The sequence below is a fragment of the Falco peregrinus genome, chromosome 6 (assembly GCF_023634155.1).
Source record: "Falco peregrinus isolate bFalPer1 chromosome 6, bFalPer1.pri, whole genome shotgun sequence".
Classification (NCBI taxonomy): Eukaryota; Metazoa; Chordata; class Aves; order Falconiformes; family Falconidae; genus Falco; species Falco peregrinus.
In genome coordinates this window covers 68316138-68337676 of record NC_073726.1, presented here as the reverse complement: position 1 = coordinate 68337676, position 21539 = coordinate 68316138, and the positions used below count along the sequence as shown (strand labels likewise).

General features: G+C 45.8%; 1 protein-coding gene across 2 annotated transcripts in view; it reads right to left on the bottom strand.

Moving 5' to 3' along the window:
- Positions 1-3662: 3662 nt before the first annotated feature.
- The window catches only part of TMTC1 (transmembrane O-mannosyltransferase targeting cadherins 1), a 147779-nt gene continuing 129902 nt past the window's right edge, over positions 3663-21539 (bottom strand). For both annotated transcript variants that reach the window (XM_055808347.1, XM_055808345.1), the window contains 8 exons: positions 20954-21062; positions 15649-15751; positions 12533-12668; positions 11629-11773; positions 11363-11500; positions 10855-10977; positions 9679-9756; positions 3663-8937 (listed from right to left, as the gene is read on the bottom strand). In XM_055808347.1, coding sequence (XP_055664322.1) covers positions 8797-8937; positions 9679-9756; positions 10855-10977; positions 11363-11500; positions 11629-11773; positions 12533-12668; positions 15649-15751; positions 20954-21062 — 973 coding nt within the window. In that variant the 3' untranslated portion in view covers positions 3663-8796. The remainder of the gene's footprint in view (positions 8938-9678; positions 9757-10854; positions 10978-11362; positions 11501-11628; positions 11774-12532; positions 12669-15648; positions 15752-20953; positions 21063-21539) is intronic.

The following is a 21539-nucleotide window of genomic DNA, read 5'->3' as shown; positions in this document are numbered from 1 at the left end:
GTCCTCGGCCAGCACAGAGTGATGCACACACTGACAGGCCTGCTGGGTCCCGTGCTGGGTGGGGGAGAAAGAGGTGTGCTGCTTCCCCCAGGCAGCTCCAGATCATGACCACCATAGTAAAGATACACAAGGGGAGCGATCTTAAATACCTGGGACACAAAGAAAAGGAACCAACTGCAACTTCTCATAGCAGAGCTCTGCTTCTCCAGGCTGGATGGTTGCAGGAGAGGGGCAGCATCAGGGCTGGCATCTCAGCTGCTTTGCTGAGAAGAAGACAGCAGCTTCCACTCCTTTCAGCTGGCCCAAGTCTGCACCAGCTAAAAATCACTGTTAATCACTCCCATCCAATGTGTTTTTCATGTCAATAGGAGGGGTCCCCTGCCTCTCCCAAGCCAAAGCTGGGATAAAAGTTCAGTTCCCAGCCGTACAAACATAAGCACTATAAAGCTCATGATTTAGGAAGTACTTGCACTGTCCTCGCCCTGGTGAGAGCCTGGAACAATTTACTGGAGTCACCAGGAGACCAAGTCTGGATCCAAAATGTTACCATCACAATGCCACCACTACACCCCTCTCTGACTTTGGGGCTTATGTCCTCTGTGTAGGCTTGAAGGTGATGCTACTTGCTTAATCTTCCCATCAAGCTGACAGGTATTAAAAAGCCCACCAACCTCTCATACCACCTTATCTGAGTGCCAGTGAACTGAGAAGCCCACATCTTTCTCCTCTACCTGGATGGCCAACCACCCCAAGACAAGTGGGGTAACAAGTGAAACTCATGCCACAAGGTTGTGGGGATCCTTGCACAATTCCTGCAGTTGTGCAAGGTCCCTGCACAACCCTCATCTGCCTGTAAAGGGGCTAACAGCTACCTGTTGCTCTGTTCAGACCACCCTCTCCCCCCCCCCCCCCCCCCCCCCCGCTTTTTATAGCATTTTATCATATTCCCAGAGAACTCTCTGGCCTTAAAGGATTTGACTACTGCAAAAAGCTCAGGCACAAAAATCAGGCACAATTTTCCAAGCCACTGACCTGGACCAAGCTCTCCCTAGCCCTTGCTGCTGACTAGCTTTTCCAACAAGAGACTGTGGTGATTATTGCTATAGCAGCAAGTCTACTAGTGAAGTAGAAAATAAATAGACTTTGTCAGGAAGGTAAATGACAGAGAAAACACCACTCCCTTAGCTGGGGAGAGAAATAACATCAGCAACAGCAGAAGATCTAGCATCATACTGGAGTAGGGTGGGAGGGAGAGCAGTTAGGTGGTTATTCCATCTCTTGCCCCAGGTGGGAAGATCTTTTTATAATTTGTTTCATTACTAGGAGCAAGTCACTATGAAGATCACCATGCTACTGCCCAACTTGACCCCCTTTGCAGCCTAACCTGTGCTTACTTCCCTCTCTTACCTAAAGCATCCCTAGGAAGGAAGCTTTCATATGGAAGCAAGCCAGACAGGGAGCTGTAAATAACATTACCCACTGCAGGAGAATGTGCAAGAAGGCTTTGAGAACATGCTGCCATTCATTGCTCTCCTAGACACTTCTCTGACCTGCATGCCCCCAGGGTCATCAGTTAGAAAGCTCAATAGGACCAAATTATTTCTTTACTGCACAGCCAAGGGACCACACAGCAGGTGAGCAGCCTGCATGGGGAATGGCTCGCCACAGCAGCCAAGAGGCGGGCTGTGGTGAGCAGCACCTAGATGGAGAGGGTAAGAAGGGCTTGTGGTCCCAGCAAAGCTACAGCAAGGGCAGCCCAAAATCACTCATGAGGGGCAAGCACACCAAGCCCTGGCACCATTTGTGAAACTGACTGCTTACATTCACTGCTTTGGTAGCTTAAAAGAGCAGATAACACCAGCATGAACTGCTGTAGCCCCTACGTTGGGGAGATGTAGAAGATGTACAAGACTCACCACATGGAGCAAGGAGGGACACCAGCAGCAAGAGTAGCCTAGCTCCCACCACAGCCCAGGGAAGGTACCCGGTGCTGGAGCCCAGGCTATGCTCTGTTACACACAGGGAAAAACAACCCCCTCCCCCCAGCCGACAGATCCCTTTAACTGATGAAAGGTCAATCGGTTTTGGCAGGTGAGGTTGCAGAGCTGCAACTCAGGAGGGTTTGGAGGCTCTCCAGGAGGTCACCAGCTCCCTGGGCTCTCCTATTTGTAGTTTGCTGCCCACTCCCCATGGGGACTGTGGCAGGATCTAATGTCCCCCCTCGCTATTGCCACCAGACCTGAGCTGCATCTCATTGCTTTTGCAGAGGAGGGTTAGCGCAGGTAATGGTAAGTCCAGCCAAGTTCCTTGCTCTGTGGTCTCTCCTCACCCAGGCTGGCCAGAGGGGCATGTTTATAAGGTATGGTGGTGTCTTTGCTTCTTCCTTCCCAGAGGACACCAAAAGAGTTGGACACCTCCAGCAGCATTTCATTTGTGAAGCAATACACAGGTTTACAGAGAAGCTTAAGAAGCTGCTGTGAGGATGAAAATTATTTGACCTTTTCCACAGGGAGGGCCGCTATCCAAATACTACAGGAGCAACTAGAAGCATGGAGCTGCCTTTTGGTTTTGGGCCAGAAACTGCAGAGCCCCCAGGTGCTGCGGTGCTTCCAGACACACAGGGCCCTGGTGTCACCCACAGCAGAGCAGCCGCCTCCATCCCACCTCGGGAGCTGCTGAGCAGCTGGGGGGTGCATGCCCTGGCGGAGGTGAGGGCAGCCCAGCTGTCCCTGCTTGCCAGGCCGCTGCCCATCCCCGGGGGCACTGCCTGCCCTGTTGGCCAGCTGGCAGCAGGAGACCCTCTCTCCTGTGGTAACAATGCCAAAGGCCAACTGGATCTGCAGGCAGCGGAGGTAGGCAGGACCGCCGAGCTCTATTCCTTGTTCTGCTCAAAGGGCAAAGCTGCACACTGCTGCGTGGGGCAGGATCCAGGCTGTGGCCTGGGCATACATCTGATTTCTCCATCAGTACAAATGAGGATGTGGGCAGGTGGGTGTTGGGTAGCAAGCTCCATAAAGAAACCCTGTTTCTGCTGGGATCTGAGAGAACTTCAGGCTGTATGGACTGACTTCAAAGGCAGCATGCGATGTCCCTTCATGCTACAGAGGGGTTTGCACACACCAAGGTGGCAGGAAACACTATGGCTTGTGTTCAGGCTTTTGGTTCTCTTTCAGGTCCATTTTCAGTGGAGGCGTTCATCACCATCACAATCCTCTGAGCAAACTCAAGCCCTGGGAGCATGCAGGAGCATCTGGGAATGTCAGCTAGGAAGAAGGGAATTAGAAAAAAATGAGTTTCTTTTTAATTTCTGCTCTTTCTCTTTCTACTCTGCAGACTTGTTTGACACATTAATGACAGATGTATAAAGCCTGACATGAACAGCTTATGTCAGTATAACATTTTCAATCACCAAGACCATGTAAGCACCAGCCGTCATACTTTCTCATGCTCAGGCTCCAAAAAATGCCTGCTCCCGTATTTTTTATGGCCAGACTTAAATACATGTGCTGCATAGCTGCTCCTACATGAACTGTAACTGGGACTCCTTGGGCAGTGAAATGTAATTCAAGCGGAGTAAGAAACTTTGGCCCTTCCACCTCCAGAACAACTTGTTCATGGTTGGTCCTAAGGAACAGGCTGACCCCATAGCCAAGAGAATAAAACCAGACATGGCACTTTCTTTTCTTTTCTTACTTTTTATATAAAATAGACATTTACATACATTTTCTTTTGCAAAGACTTAGAGCATAAGTCCTTTATGTGAAATCTAGCCATAAATCCCACAGTGAAAAAAGCAAAGACTTTGCAAATTCCTGTACCACTGACATACATCCAGCTGCTGCTAAGTATGAATTTATTTTTAGAAGATTTCTAATCTATGGGCTGTTTTCTTGAGTTTTTTTAAAAGATATGCACAACTGATTAAAAAGAAATTAGATACAGAAATAAGAGCCATATGAATAACAGGCAATGCAAACAACTCCCACATGAGAGGAACACACAGCGTGACATCCACTTCAGGCAGAGATTTCTACAGTAATACAGTTGTAGAAGCCATAACTTTTACAGAGGATACCACTGGGGGTATTTTCCAGAAGAAAACATTTTCACCAAGTCATTACAAACATGGCAATGAACTTTTGCACGAAATTATTGAGATTACCTGAAGCAACTTTGCCACATCGTAACACTAGTGAATGCCAAGCACTTTTTTTCTTTTCCCCTTTTTTCCCTTTTTTTTTTTTTTTTTTTTTTTTTTTTTTTACTGCTGGTTTTAAATGTACATGAAAGCAAGATGGTGCATTTTGTTGCTGCTGCAAGAGACTGAAAGTTGGAGAAAAAACCCTCTAAGGGCTATTTTTTTCCAAAGATTGTGCATAATTGCATATATATGAAAGATAGAAATTGAGCACTTGGGCAACTTAATCACATACAGACTGACGAGACTGAAGCATATACCAACTGTTTCGCTGAGCTGGAGGAAAAGTGGGGCAAAGGATCATACAACTACATTCCAAATTGCTTAATTATTAAAATTAGAAATTATCTTCTTTCACCAAATATTGTATACCATATCTGGCTTGGTTTCTATAATTGTTAAGAAGCTTTCATAGTTTTTAGATAATTTTAGGGGTGTCCAGCTTCCCCTGCAAGTTAGGCTCTTTATTTTGGATTTTTTTGACTTAGACTTCTTCCACCTATGTGCATGCATGCACACATCCTCATCGAGATCTCTGGAATGAAGGCCATTTGCACTGCTGCATTCACTTGCTGTTTGGCCACAACAAGTTGCCTGCACATCTGTAGGAACATCTAGTCCAAGCAGTCTGTGAGAGAGAGAAAATGCCCCCCACTGCATCGTTTATCCTGGGGGATGGAAAAGGAGTGGAAGCAAAGAATGCTGTACTTTAAATAAGCAATAAAACAAAACAAAATCCATCAGCTGAAAATATTATTCATGGGGAAAGGAAAAAGCAACACAATTATTAAGTTTTTCATTTAGGATTAAAACGCACAGTGAGTACACAAGAGTCCTGTCTAACCAGCTTTCCGTTAATTCTCCACTCTAATATTGATGAACACTGAGGTTTAGCCAATGCAACTTGCAGAGCGCGAACTTCCCCCTCCAGGTAGAGCTTCAGCCATTTATTAATTTGTAATCTCTGCTAACCATGCTGAGCGCTGGAGTTGACAAAAAACAATGTATTTATAACTCATTATTTTAGAAGCTGTGCAATGCTAGAGGAAGAGGACATTTCCTATGATTAATTAAGATAATATCCAGTTTATCACAAGGTAAGTTCCTTGATTTATCATCCACAATAGCGTTCTGTTTTGGTGGAGGTAACCCATTTCATATCATACTCCATTCTTCTTCTTCGCCTGCAATAAACCTTTCATAAGATTAATGTCCTGAACAAACACAGCGTTTCAGCATGGACGCCAACGAGACAGGGACTCAGCTCCAAACTTCACAAGGGTTTAACTGCTTTGGTAGCTTACGGTCTGAGTCATTCTCTAAATACGCTGCCAGTTTGCAGACCATCGTCCTGCATAGATGGGGTATAAAGTGCTGGTTCAGGAAAGCGGGGTTTCATTACTGAGCTCTCCTCTCTCCGTAACTACCACAATCCTAGCTCCAAAATGTGGAGTCGGCCTTTCAGCATATAAACATAATCTGGTTCAACTGGGATTAAACTCCATGGATATGTTACCTGCCTAACTCAGGTAAGTGGATGAACGTAAGCCATGCCTTCCAACCAAACCCACGGGGAGGGTGGTCTCATTATTCTGCAAGTAAGACGGTGCTGCAAAAATCCTTCTCCAGGATCTGGGAGGAGAGCACCCAAAGCTGTATTATACTTTTACATGTGCACTGGTTTTAGGAGGTCAAGATGGCTTTGATCAGGTTCTAGGACAAGAATGAGCCAATCATTTCTACCAGGTCTCTCCAAAAAGACAAACTAAGATTTAAGCTGAAGTTAAAACCACAGAACCAAGTCTTCCCCTTCACAAAGCATTGCTATAAAAAATACAAGTTACTTTATATTTGAAAAAATATGTTTCACTGGCCACAATTTAAAGCCACACTGTTGTGGGGCCTGTAGAATATATAGTATTTATTTAATATATCTTTATGAGGCAAACTTCATAGCTGATACACATTTTTAAATAAGACATACCTCCCCCCACCCCTATCCCCCCATGCCTCGGCGAGCTGTTGGAGCACTCCGCAGCTGCCTCCTCTGCAGGGGGCTTTGTGCTGTTGGGGCTGCACCAAACAGCCCTCTGCCAGCCCCCAAAGCCACCGCCACAGGGTGGTACCATGGGCAGCCAGCCAGCTTGGCACACAGGGCTTCGGTGAAGCTGCCCCACAGACAGGCTCACCCTGGGGAGAGGCAGAGCTTTATGGTCCAGGTACCTCTGAACACCCCAGTAATGAACCACCTACGACTCTGCAATGCATGGTGGGCAAAAGACTGCTCTCAAAGGCGTTTAAGCTTCAGTTTCCCCATCCGATGGGATGCTGCTGGCATGACCCCATCTCCTCCTGGCCATCCTGGCAGTGCCAGGGCTGTGCAAAGCTACTCCATGCGTGGCATCTAGCAGAGCACCCGCACTGGGGACTTGCAGAAATGTCAGGTTGGCGAGTCCACAGCCATAAAAGTCATGTGAAAAGACAAAGAGTTGCTGGTCCAGGCCCAGGACCTCACACCTGCCGTTGGCCCTGGAAAGCAGAGTGCTTTGGGCTGAGAGGAGAAGAGAAAATACACCAGCAAAAGACTTGCTTATTTTGGTCCCAGCTGCTGCCTTGGGAAACTGGTTCAAAGGGAGAGAGCCCAGAAATGTATGTCACCAGCTTCTCCCTGCAATGGTCTCTCCCTCCCAGCTGTAGGCACTGGCTGGACTCCTTGACCACTACCTCTCAAGTCCAGTCTCGTCTTGGTGGGCACACAGCCATGGCTCTAGCAGGTCCACAAGCCCTGGCAGGGCAGACATCTGTACCAGTCTGGACACTCTCTGAGCTCCAAATGCAGTTGGAGTCATGTTAATAATTTGTCAGTAATTTGACCACCAGTAGTGGCTAGACACCGAGCTTTTTAAATGGAGCCAGTGGAGCCACCAGAAATCTGGAGCTTGCTGAGGTGCCATGGCCAGCACCAACTAAACCTGCGTGCCACATGGGTCACTGCCACAGAGGCTTTTCCTGACAGATGTGTACCAAGGCATCACATACCTAATCGGAACTATCCTTTACTAATAATGCCAAACCCTGGGCTGCTTTTCTGCAGGAACTGGTCACAGCCTAGCTGAAATATAACAACTTTTACAGCAGTTTCTTGCTGCAAGAGGAACAAACTGATGACCTACCCTGATGTCCAAACCCAAAGGCAGTGGCACCAAGCATGATCCCACTAACTCTGCGAACTGGTACAAACCCTGGTAGAAGCAGCAGAAGCGCTGGTATTGCAGTGACAGTATGGTCAAATGTGATCTGCAGCTACTTGCTTTAGAAACATCGTGAAAGGGAGTTATTCAGGCATGCCTCGGTGGTATTGCTTTTTTCTAACTTCATACAATACAAGTCACAATGCCCAGCCACGTGGCCAGCTGTGAAGGATACTGCCCAATTCATATAAAACAGAGAAAATATATTAATTATTTGATTACTATAAGTTAAATAAATAAAGCTCAAAAATAAAAGCCCTCATTCTGAAGAGAATTTGTTTTCCCTTTCCAGTATTTAAAATATAGATTTATGACTGATCAGCTATGGGTAATTTTCTATACCTTTTGGGGGAGGGGTGAGAACACTTTGACAAAGTGTTTTGTCAGTGTTATCACCATGATAAATGGGCTTTGTCCCTGCACACCCATAAAAAAGCCTCTTTAGTACCTTTCCAGCCTAGGAAATCTTCCCTAATCTCTCTGTGGCTTTCCTTTGCCTCCTATATTGATCAGATTGGTTGGTTGTTTTTTTACTGGGGACTGGACAGGAGGACAAATAATCCTAGAGCTTCCTATTCCCTTTGGATGCTTCCATTGTTTTTCAGAATAATAATTATTTGGCCTGGAGGGAGAGAGCAAAGGGTAAAGCCATATGATATTTGACAGTACTGATGTCATGAACCTGAATTACTACAAAATTACTACCTTATGAGTGAAACATTCAGGTGAGATCTTCCCTCAAAGGATCATTTGTCCTACTTATAGAATCATCCTCTAGGGTGATATTCAGATACCATTTTCCCTTTCTTTAGAATAATTTTCCAGTCACATTTAGAGCTGTAAAAGTGGCCACCACTTTCTCAGCATCAACCCCTTGAAACCTTTTCATGTGACTGTTATGACCATCTTTCCTGGCTCAGAAGGACCTGGCAGCACTTGCAATGAAGCCCATCAGTGGTACTTTACATGGACGAGGTGACACTGTGTCAAGCAACAGGAGGTGCTATTTCACCCCTGCTGCAATGGATGAGCGCTTTGTCTTCATTGTTTCCCCAGTGATAACCAAGATATCAAAGGTACAACTCCCACTCACACTCCTGGTGTGATTAAAATGGGTTCAACCTAAACATAAATCTTGATTAAAGGAAGGTTTTCATTCATTCCCCAGCATGTCCCACAGGAGTCAAGCGTCTCCTGTAACTTTGGTCAAAGACAAGCATGCATTCAAAATTTGCCTTCCATAATTCTGAGTCCTATCAAAGTTCCTTCAGCATCACTTCAAGCAATAGGTTTTCACCATACTCTTCTCCAAGGGGCATAGGGTTTCTTTTCACTGGTGACTGAACGCTATGTTTGGTCTTTCTCCTGGACTTCCTGAAACCGTTTCTCCAAGCGATCCAGTTTGGCCAGATTCTCCTTCAACAACTTGCTGTTTGGAACCAGCTGTAAGGCTTTCTCATAGTAGCCACGGGCAGTGACGTAGCTCCCCTACAAAGAAAATGAGTGACAGATCTCATCTGCATTCCCTGACATAAAAAGTTCATTCCCTGGGAATGGCAAAGACCATAAAACAAAGGAAAAAGAGTTTATCAAACCTAATACTGTTAGATAACAGGAATACCTCTACATTATGAAATGGATCACCAGGTGCCATTAGCCTAAATTTGAGCAAACTCACATGGCAAGAAGTAGATTTTAATTTTTCCATTATGTTGTACCAAAAGAGTTAAATTTTACTCAGTGGTAGGACAGCTTGAGAATATCACACAACATGACTCCTTAAGACCCAAATCATAATGATATGCTAAAGTATTCAAACAGATAAGCAACCACAGGGTGGGCTGTCTATTTTTGTAATTTCATGCCAGTATTCTGCATTAGACATCTTTATTAAATTAATTAGGTAGAGAGGAATCTTAGAAGGTGACTCACAGTGATATTTTTCTAAAGTAGGTCAGCAATTGAAGCAAGAAAACTTTAGAGATGGGAGGTTGCTCCTCGAAGCCTGCCCTCTTAAAATACAAGCTTTATATTACAGGATACATATTCCCATGCAACCTGGTTGGGAAAATCTAGTTGGGGTGGACTGACTTTTCTCCTTTTTAGATAAATTATGTCAGGGACACTCATTGTGTACGAACATGCAGCTCTTGGCAGTCTGAAACAAATTTAGCTTTCTGTCCTGAGTCTCTGCACTTGACAGCTTAAGGGAAAGCGAAACTCTCATACCTTGATGTGCTCAATGCCTCCCATATTCATCCAGGCCTGAGCTTGGTCCGGGTTGAGCTCCACCGCCCGTTTATAGCTCTACATAAATACAAAATGGTTTTAGGTTATGAGACTGACCCTTCAAAAAACAACCAGTGGTGGAGGGGAAAGGGAAAGAAAGTTTTCACTCCTGAATACATTTAAAATAGAATTTCAATCCTTCTCGTATGATGCAATGCATAAGCTGAAATTCAGTTTCTTTATAGCAGAGGCAATGTAATATACTGCTTCACCGCTGAGCTCATCTCACAGGTTTTCCCTGCCCACTGCACCCTATGAAGGGCCACACCAACCCCTGTGACCTCTCCCTGCCACCCTGCACCGCTGGGGTCTCCTGCATGTCAGGGGCATTTCCTTGGGCAGATGCTTGCCAACCACAAGTCGTGTACGGGCTGTGATACTATTTATCTACAAGGCTGCAATATGGAGCTGGCAGCAGACCACGGTACAGCCACTTGCGTGGAGGTTTCACAGGGACCCGAGGGCAGTGCTATCCCTCCCCACTGCTTCTGCCACTGCGCATGGGAGAAGCAGCAACAAGAACTCTGTCAAACAGTACCATTTTTTATGGTGTCACCACAGGAAAGGATTCAAATTGGGATTAGACATCTCTAGGGATACTGAGAATATTCACAACTGTCCCAATAATACTCTGTGTTATTATTTAATGCTAACAATTTCTGAGCTATCAAGTCTCCTGCTCCACAGGATAAGTCAACGTCTCAGCCATTAGGTAATGAGGTGAGGTATAACAACAAGGTGGGCTCTTACAGGTCCCCAAGCTTCCAGCTGAGCTACCTGGAGTTGGCCATCACCAGCAAGAGGGGCTGGGGCTGGATGGAACAAGGGTCTGGTCAATGAGAAAACACCCAGGCTTCTCCAAAACCCCACCTCAACTCGTACTTAAGCTCTCAGAGCAGGGAGCTGTATTTCCACACAGGAATGAGGAAAGAAGTTGCAGCGAAGTCTGGCAAAGTTAAAGCTTTAGCTGCCCCACAGCTTTAGCTATACCGCTGCTGAACTGCTGAAATCCCAAGGCCAGCACCCAGGGTGTGTGCACCAGGGCGTATTAGATGCAATGAGCTCACTCTAACTTTTAACCTATAGAACTATCCCTAGGGCTTGGACCAGTCATACCTCAAAAGCCTTGTCAAGGAGATTCTGTTCTCTTAGCTGGTTTCCTTTAGTGAAAAAGAGCTCTGATATGACTTTTGGATCCTTTGGTTTTAGCTGAAGAGCTTTTTCTATAGCTTCAAGTGCCTGTGAAAAAGCAAGAGAACACTGCGTTACTGTATTCCACGCCTTTCCACTTCTCATGCTCTCCTTGCCACTAAGGCCTCCCAGCGTAAGACTCATCTTCCTCCTTCCCTTGTTTGCCCCACACCATTAACACAAGTGGAAATGGGCTTTTTAAATGCCTGTGGCTGATGGGCAGTGGGGCTGACAGCTGCTGGAGCAGTAAGTGATAAGAAAACCATACTGCTTAGCTTCAGTCCCAGTATCTAAATAAAGGTTTTAGTGAAAAAATAAATCTACTGGATGTGTGGTAAGGTATGTGACATGTCTCTGGAGAGATGGAATGTAAAATTCAGCCTGAGCTCTGTGTGTGAGCCCTTGGGACAAAGGTATCCCATGGCCACAGTACCTTGGTATAGTGCTCCTGCTTGCTGTAGATGGCTGACAGAAGGCGGTAGCACTCCAGACACTCCGCATCCTCATTGAGTATATGGTTCGTCATCTTCTCAGCTTCCTTTGTCCGCCCCATCATTGCTAAAACCTGAGCCTAGGGAGCCACATTGTAAAGGGTTATGACCTTCAAAAGCTCAGCTCTCCTTAATACACGACGCTGCACTCAGCAGCTGGTGATCCACCTGCATGGCCCTGCCCCGGCCAAGCTTGCCCCACACTCACCAGCGCCAGCCGGATCTCTTTGTTCACAGGCTGCAGTGATGCCGCTTCTCTGTAAACCTGCAATGCCTCTTCATACCGCCCCGTATTGTAATACAGAGCCCCCAGCGGGGACAGGATTTCAGCCTTCCGAGATACCTTCAGGGCCCTGGGATTTGGGAAAAAGAGGTGGTGTGAGGATCAAAGCAGAAGAGCGAGGTGTGGCTTGTGCTGGGATGGAGCAGTGAAGCCCTGCACTGGGCTCATCCCATCACGGGAAGCACAGACTTAAGGCCGCAAGGAGGGATGAGTGTGCCCACAGCAGCAACCCCTCTGGCCACCTGAGAAGGGGAGAGGACCACCTCCAAAGTGCACGTGAGCATGCCATAGGGGTGGGGATGGCTGATGGTGGCAGAACCTGGGGAGTGTGAGCACAAATCTGGGAGCCAAAAAGCATGCAAAAAACCCTAAACAGTCCACCCTGTTGCACACTGGTAGTCAGAGCCTGCCTACTGGCACACTGCTGTGAAGGGCTGGAGTTACTGGTGGTACCAAGGTTTCGGTGCTGGGCTGTGCAGCAGTTATGGTTGTTACTGCTGTGGCACCCACAGACCAGCTTCGAGCAGGGTGGGAGTTGTGCTAATAACCTGCTCATGCCACCAAGAAAGCTCTGACTTTATTGTCAGAGCATCCTCCAGCCAAAAGCGGCAGTCCAGGGAAGTCAACACTGCCCAAGTCTGCGCTGCCTCTCCAAGCACTCCCCCAAAATAGCCAAATAAGCAAAGGTAAATCTGATTTCAAATGGACGGAGAAGGAAGGGAGGAAAACCAAAACATGCGCTGACAGATTCATGTATCAGAGGCTCTGTAGCAGAGACAAGCTGTACAGGGGAAGAGGGAAACTTCTGTCTCCCATCCCAAATTCTTACCGCTTGTACCACACCTCAGCCTCTTTGTTCTGTGCCAGGGAGCGGTGAAGCCTGCCCAGGTTCACCATGGCCACATGGTGAGCAGGGCTCAGGCGGATGGCCTCCCTGTAGTGGGACACGGCTCGCTCTGGAGCTCCTGGAGAGGAAAGCAGCTATTAAACTGGTGAATCAGAAAAATCCTGTCACAAATTCGACACTCAGTAATGCTCTGGGTTTTCTTTCATCTATCGGTCTACGCATGAGAACCACTTAGAGAAAGAAATCCTGCCTCAGCCTTTTTAGATTAAGTGTAAGGAAAATTGCTGTCCAAACTAAGATTTAGGCTCCAATATTCAGAGATAATCCTGAGAAATAGATTTTCTAAGGGTGGGATTTTGCAGGTCAAGGGTACAGTCACCAGAAGAAGACTCCTGACTGAAAGCACCCTCCAACCATACTGCAGGGTGGTCGCACCCTCTGTGCTAGGGACAGAGCCCACCTGAACCATCTCCTGGTAGAGCATTCTTTGACCCTGGCCCACTGGAGAGATGGGCAATGGAGACACAGAGGACAAGCCACCCAGTATTCCCCACAACCCCACCAGAGCCACAAATATTTTCAGCTTTTTCCAAACAGAGACTATTCCCTCCGCCCCTGTCGCACTGGCCTTGCTCAGTCTTTCTGCCTTGCTCAACAGGACTGGGAGTAGCTGCCAGTGACCAGCTAATTCCCACCTTGGGACAATAAATCCCAGACCAGAGGTGCCCAGGTGCCTATTTTGGAGCAGGTAGGTACCATCAATGTGTTGCAGAGGAGCCATTGGGTGGCACTGCTTCGCTGTGCAAAAATGTCTACCGATGCAAGGTCCTGCAGTCCATGACATCACCACAACAAAATACAACACTGTGCAAAAAGAAACGTGCCAGACCACTAGCCCAAAAGCCTGAAGTTCTATTTCTGACCGTATATTTTTATTTAGCTAAAAAATGTCTTTCCTCAAGAAGGATCTTGCAGTGCTTTCCTCAGGCAGGACTTGCTGACTACCTACTAAATAAATTAATGGAGCACAGCATAAAGTTCCAGCATTCCAGCAATGTGAATATCGTATTTTTAACGCCAGTGCTCATTTCATTGGTTTGCACACTTTAGACCAGTTAATCTCCCGATGAAAACCAATACTCAACAGAGCTTTGTCCACCAACAAAGCTTTTGAGCATTGGCATTTTTTAAGCCAAATCACTTCACAATGTATTTAATTCCTTTTCTAGCTGCAGAACTTGAAAACAGCTTGCACGTGCTGGGACACTGGACATACGCTGCCATGTGAGTTTTATTTTCATGGTTGTTCAGATCAAGTTCGGGTTTCCTGAGACTATCTATGCAATATAAAACTAACACTGATACTTCTTGGTGTCTCCTTTCTAGGACAGAGGAGGGGCATCTGTAGGGAGATTTAGAAGCACTTAAGATTCATCCAAGGCCAATGACATCTTTCAGGGTGGGACTTTCTCAAAACATCCAGCAGCAGCCTCCATCTAGATGTTTTTGAAAACTGTATCTACAAAACGTCTTGGGAAGCAGCTGGGCATGCACCTCAGTCTATAGTCAGCCAGTGTCCCCCCTTGCTCAGCACACAGGGGTGATGTGCATCATCAAAGGAGACACATTGAGAGTGTATGACCACTGCAGAGCTATCTAGAGGTATGGCTTTCCACAGCTGATACTTGCTGGAGGCTTGTTGCACAAAATCCTGCAACTGGCGTGGTGTTTTACAGCATCTCCCTGTGCCTGCCGGGGAAGAGTGCAGCCTGTGATGGGCTCACTACCAGTCACTTCCTTCACGCCTTGTCATGTCTCCAGAAGGGTTATTTACACATCATGCCTGAAGTATCAAAAGTCAGTGGTGTTTTTTTTTCCTGTTGTTTGTGTGTAGGGAAGTGTAGGAGTAAACCAGGAAAAGTTAGTTTTGACTTTGGCAGAATACACAAGTGCAAAAAATAGAAAGTGCACTGCACTGTGTTTGAACCAGATTTTTTGGCAGGAATAGGACAGTTTATCTGCGTTGGCAAGCAAAGATGAGTACAATGTCAGAGTGAAATTACTGAGGAATTCTTATTATTTGCAAACTTGATTTTTGCCAGGGCACAAATTCTGAACCTCAACCTCTGTCATTAATGCCATGAAGCCTTTTTTGATTATGAATTTTGGCTTCATATTTATTTCACACAAGTACTACAAAAAAGCGATGGCTGAGCGTCAGCTCAGAGGTAGGACAGCTAACTGCAGGCTGATGGACACCATTACCCTTTCTTCCTAAGCATCACTTGAGCTGGGCACAGTGTGAAAGCGACAGAATGGGTAGCAACCACACACTTCAAGCCTGCAATATTTCATCACTGAGTCTCCCCTATGTTCTGGGGGGGACTGGAGTGAGACAGTAGTTTGGTTTCCACTAGTCATTTGTCAAACTTGGCCTTGCTTATAAAGCTGTCAATAACAGGCAGCAATTACAGCAGCATTTTTTGTTGTTATGTGGATGCCAGGAAGCGTCCGAGTCCAGGGAAGTTGGATAGGAACCAGGAGCCCAGAAAAGAAAGGCTTTGTACGTCATTACGGAGCTCCTGAGAAATCAATTTACCCCACAGTATCTTATGTTTTGTTTTCACAGATGATTGTGGTTTAAAAGCCATGTTTGCTTTCATAGCCGTGGCACTCAACCTTTAGAGTCAAAGAGCTGCTTTGTCACCAAGTAGAGTTGCAAGTGCTCCAAACACCGTAACAATCCACTTGTGTGCCTGGGATTTGGTTTGATGTGGCCATGCTTTCCTGGAGAAATGGCAGTATTGTCAGGGTGCTGCCCAGCTTAAATTGAAGAGGACAACTGGCTGTGCAAAGATGGTGGGAAACACTGAAGGAAACAGCAAGGCTGAATGCCACTGCCACACAGTGCCTGCATTGATTACAGATTTCAGTAGGCTGTGCCATCTCAGCAGCAGGGATATTTATTTCCAAGCTACAGTGGAGGCACGCCTATTGATTTGGATGCTTTTGACATCCTTTTAGATGTATACTGCTGAGTAACACAAATCAAAGCAAATAAGGCAGAGAAAGAAAATTCCTTGCTCCTTCTCACTTACCAGTATCAACTAAGAAAACACCATAGTTGTTATGCAGATCGGAGCTCTCTGGACAATTCTCTATGCCAGCCTTATAGACCTCCTCTGCTTCCTTAAGCCGCTCCTTAAAAGAGAAGATTTCTTAGCCGTGGCAGAACGCGTGTCAGCACCCTTTGCTGCACACCTGCATTTTGTGACAACTCCCTTGCTGCACAGGGAGCTCAGGGTGCCAGCCCACCCCACTGTCTAGCAGACCAAAATTTTACCCCATGGCATGGATGCAATATAGCTGCCATCTGGTACCCTAGAGCAATTCAGACAGCTTTCCCCCATACATTTGCAATTGCAGCTACCTGTGAAACAAAAATAACAGCTGGAAAAAGTGGCTTCTGTGCAATGTCAGCGAGTCCCAGCTGAGCATGCACCCATCCAGGAAACACACAGTGACAGGGGTTGTGTCGGTTCTGTTGAGAAATATCTGTCATCTGGGAGCTGATATATTCTAATTTATTTGTTTAACAAGCATCTCACTGGCTAACTTTTTTCCCTCTGGAGCTTTGCTGTTTGTTCCTTACGCAGTAGGGAAAATACAAGGAATGAAAGCTTGGTGTGTGTGGTATCTGGGGGACGGGGAGCTCATGCAGGGGGTTGAAGGAAGCTGGATGAGGATGGAGGGCAATGAAAGAGTGGGGGAAATCTGACAGATTCAAACTAAAACCAGGAGTTGCCAACACATGAGATGTAGCTCACTGGGACTGACAGGATGTACCAATGTGCTCATTCCCAGATGCACTGAGCCTTTGTATTTCATAGAGGTCTGTTGGTGCTGAACATTTCTGGAAAATAGTGATCTTTTTTGGGGGAACACTGCCTACAGAAAGTGTCCCACTAGCTGGACTCTGTCTAGCCTCAGCTACCAGCAGCTCAGTCCTGAAAGGAAAATAAAGTGTCTCATTTGGATCAAATAGCAACTTAATAAGGTTTCCATTTCTTTCTGGCCAGCCAGTGTGTTCCCACTGCCCACATGCTTGCTAGCGTGGGTTATCACAGTCTTCCTCCTCCTCTAACCTCAGAGCTTTGCTGTTGGGTGTATTTATGGGATATATACATATTACAGCAGAGACAAGTATGGTGCAGAGGGGTGTCAGGCAAGCTTCCAGCACCAAAGACACTTTTTTCAATTCTTCTGCTTCTGTGGAGCGGCATAGCCCTACAGTGACAAACTCCACAGCCTCCTGATGACGCTTCCAAGTGAAATCAGCCATCCAGGTCTCCACTGAGGAAGGCCTCAGGCCACCAAGGCAGACCTCCTGATTGGGAGCTGAATCCATGTTGAAATAAGAGGTCGGTCCATTCCCAACTATGGACTCTCTTCTCAAGCCCTGCAAATCCTGGAGCCTTCATGGCTTTCTCTGGATTTAAAGAGTGTACCTGATGGCAGCTTTTGCTACGTAGCTGCTTAAATGTGTGGACTCCTTTCTCACCTCCTATTTCAGAACTGGAGAGCTGGAATTAATTGCATTGGAAGAGTATGACTTGATGAAAGCACATGGTTTGCCATGGTTAAGTACTTTCACATTTACATGATAAAGGTCAGCCAGCAGAAAAGACAGTGTGTGATAAAACACAGAAACACATTTTTTAAAAGTGCTTAAGTTTGGACATTTTGGATATATTTATGTAAATTTGACATCATTATCCTGCGGGGTCAGGAGAAGTGTAGCGATCACCAGAATTGACTAAAATGAGGGGCAATTTTTTGAGAAAGCAACTGTGTCACCAAGATATTAACAAGTACATTTTCAAAGATTTCTGTATTAGTTTCTTTTCCTCCAATTTTAATTTTCAGCCAAGGAATGTGGCTTTGTGTGCACATATGTTTTCTTCGTTTTATTTACTGATCATAAACACAACCTTTAAAGCACGGAGGGGCTGTGTTAAACTGGATTAGCAGTGTCCCATGTCAAAACATTCACACTCACCAATATTGAGCACTTTTTGCTTTTTTATCATAGTTGCCTTGCTTTTTTGGCACCTAACATCCTGACCCTGCATGCCTCAGGCTCAGCACAAAGTCTGGGATGATTTCTCTAACAAAGTGTTTGCACTACATGCAGTCAGAAATTGGGAAGGCTGGAACCAGCTTTTTGTGCCAGAGCTTTCTCCCCCACAGCCTCTCCTCTTCAGGGAGAAATGCTCTAAGTTCATCAAGGCTTGATTCTCATTAACACTTAATAATGCCACTCCCAGACCTTCATGAAACATTAATCAACCTCACAAAATTCAGAAGATTGGCTTAAAAAATGTATGAGATTTTTATGATATTAAAAAAATTATGCATGTGAGGATCTCTCAGTTGAACTGCAGGGATTTTAAGACTTTTTTTATGGCTCAGTTTTTCAGTCTGGTTATGCCTGAGTAGGCTCTCCTCTGCAACTAAGTAGGTTAAAAAACTTCTTTTTCTTATTGTAGGCTGATATTATTACACACACACACAAAAAATCACCTGAATCCAGAAACTAGGGCCTGGAAAGAGTCATCAAGTAGCACAAGATGGATGATGAAAACAGCGAGAGCTGGGAAGAAGGTGCTGTTCAAGTGCATCAGAGTAAAGCTTGAGGAACTAGCGTTACAGAAGCATTGTGAAAACGGTGAACAGAAATGTTTGATTTCTGATGTTAGCACCACTGCAGTGATCATGGAAAACAAGGAAAACAACAATACATTGTGACCACATTACAAAAGCAAGCAGAAAGAGCAGTAAGAAGGGCAAGCATTTATAAAAGGCACAAACACGCCAAACTGTTCTCTACAATGTGGTGGTGTTTTTTTGCGTGTCAGCTCTGGCTTCAGAATCAACTATCAAGGAAAGAAAAGGGCGATTACATCAAGTTACAGGCTAATTCCCTGGCACATAAGACATTCCTCTTAGAAGCATTATTTACTGCTGTAGGAAGAAGGACCCAAAAGGTCTCCTTTGGATTCATTGCCTTTAAGATAGCAGGAACATGCTGTGCAGGACCAACCAAGGCAACCCTGGCACCCTTTCACTGAGTCACATCCACCCATTTCCCCCCTTCTTAGCCTCAGTGCAAAGCTGAAGGAGCAGCAGTTTGTCATGGGCATGGTCATCTCATTTTAGTGTGCCACTTATGGCCCTTCAGGTCCTTTCTATCACATCCCAGTGAGAGGGGACCAGTTTGAGCTCCCTTCCCCAAAGAGGTGTTATCCACACAGCCTACTGCATACTGTCTGGCATCACAGATACTGCTACAGCTGTGAGACAGACTCTGGGCCACAAGTAGACAGAAAAGCGGGTTTGTAACTTTTAGCTATTTTTGACACTGTTGCTTGGACTAAAGAGGAAAGCCAAAAACTGAAAAATGGGGTCCCACCATCATCCTTTGGGCTGAAGATGCCAAAACTTCTGCCCATACTCCTCCAGGAAGCACATAGCACTAGGGTGCGATTCTGCAGCCCACAGCCACGGGTACCAGCATGTATTTGTGGGACAGCCCCTACTGTGGTCCCTAGGGTGAGCGTGTGAGGCAGGAGCAGTATTATCAGGTAGTCATCTGCTGTGGCTGAACATGAGAAGGTGTTAAAAGCCTGCAGGAAATTGTTCTTTTCTGAGGAAATTATATTATCTTTTTTCCCTACTACTTACTCAAGTCACAAGAGGATGAACAATCTATACGTAAGAGTAGATTAATTATTGCTGGAGTAACTAATGGCATTTATTTGCTCTGGGCAGAAGGCCTTGGGACTCTATACTGGTTTTATTACTCTGTTGACCTTACAATCAATTGTTCTAATTAATAATTTCAATTATTATTAAAACCAGGTATTACTGCAAAGGACCCATTTCCTATACTTGCAGGAGACTCTTCATTGACGGCCTCATTCAAAACACAGTTCCCATTCAACAAGGCTCTTCTTTCCATTCATACACTATATTTCTAGGTCTCTGTAGCTGATACTGATAATATTCAAATATTTGAAAGTCTCTTAAAAGGGAAAATAAAACATCACGTCTTTCAGTAATCCACATATATCATAGGTGAGTTTTGCAGAGTGCCTCATTAAAGAAGCCTAAATCAGAACAAGACCTCTGCTTATAGTTTTACTGAAATTTATCTGCTTCTCTTACAGAGAAAAGATTTCACTGACCAAATTGAGGGAAAACAGTGAAAGATTTTTGCTCTTTTGTTCTGTATGTATTTACATTTGTCAACCTTTTAAGAAAGCTTTAGCACCACAAGCTATGAAGCAGTTAGATCTGAAACTCAGGGAAAGAAAAAAATCAGTTTTCAAAATGTTTGTGAAGGTGTGCTGGAGCTGTGTAGTTATGAGGACCTCGTCACAGACCCCCCTAGCTCTCAGACTGGGACCACTGATTGTGGCTGCAGTCCATGTGAGCAATGCCTGAAGCACAGCAACCCTCATCTGCTTTTGCAGGCATGGAAAAAAGCAGGGCTTGGTGGTCTCAGCGTGGGAACCCGTGCTTCATGGCTTCTTCTGAACTCAAGCATTTTGTGCCTCAATTTCCCTTTTCCTCTGTGGGGACAATACTTCACCTCACAGGGACCTTGTAGAAATAAATTATCTAACTACAGAGAGCAGGGAGGGCCCTGAGTAATGAGCATAGGGAACAAGCCCAAGAAGAAATGAGTAATCCTGCCCCCAGAGTGCAGCCTGGGCCATGCGCAGTAAATAAGCCCTGGACACATATTGAACAATGAGGTTAAATAAAATACTGAACAGCTGCTCATTAAGAGCAACATAAAGCCGGTGAGCCTTCCCACCCCCTGTATGCGATCAGCTACCACAGTAATTAAGGGCCATATCCTGATGCGTGCATGCAAAGGGCAGAATTCAGGCTGCAGAGGCCACCTTGTTTCTGGGATTTCCTAGCTTTGGAGTGATTTATTATGAAATCTCAAGGTTATCTATGTAAGTGCATCAGTCTGAGGGGGAAGCGCTTGCCTGTTCTGCTGTCACAACATTCAAGGTGCAATGGATTAAGACTTTGCCATAGATGCAGGGAGTGGCAGGGAGGGTGTTTACCCACAACTCACGACAGTGATTTAATTCAGAGCCACATCATGGGGGTGTAATTATTGACTTCAAAGGAGTTGCCTCCCATCCTGAAAAAGTCACTTCTGAAGCATCCTGAGAGCCCTCTGCAGACAGCTGTGGAGCCATGCCTGCCATCCATGCATGCAAGGTGAGGGTGCTCCGCTGGGATGTGCAGGAGGTGTTGCGGCTGCGGCAGCAGTGCATACACATGCACAGAGAGCACAAGAGCTCCAGCGATGGCTGTTACCTGTTCAGCCAGCAGTGAGGCCAGGCTTGAGTAAGCATCTGCAAACTCTGGGCCGTACTTAATGGAGTCCCGCAGTAAGATTACAGCTTCCTCCTTCTTCCCTTGAGACCTGCAGGACAGCGAAAGAGGGGAAAAAAGGAAGAAACATTGCTTTAAGCACATATTTAGGTCATCCCATTAACTACTTTAAAGAGATGTGAAAGTCCCTGGCTTGACTTCTTCAACAAAGTCTATATGATTCACTCATGCCTCCTCTCCACAGTGTGTGTACCCAGCATCTCCTCGGCCCGTCACTGTTTCCATAGGTTATTCTCAGGAGTTGGTAGGACACAGGCTTTAACGAATCTGCTGTTTGGTCTGCTATTCTGGTGACTGTCATACTGAGCACTACACAGTGGTCCCAGTGAGGACAAAACACCCCCAAAACAGTGCATTCCTCAACCTCACACACTGAAGAGCAAAAAGTGTTTTATTTTGGCTATCAGGCAAGTGGTTACAGGCCACATGCTCTGTCTGTTGAGTCATAACCACTAGATTTTGTAAACTTCTCCAGTTCTACCATACATCTCCACTCAGTATTTCTCTT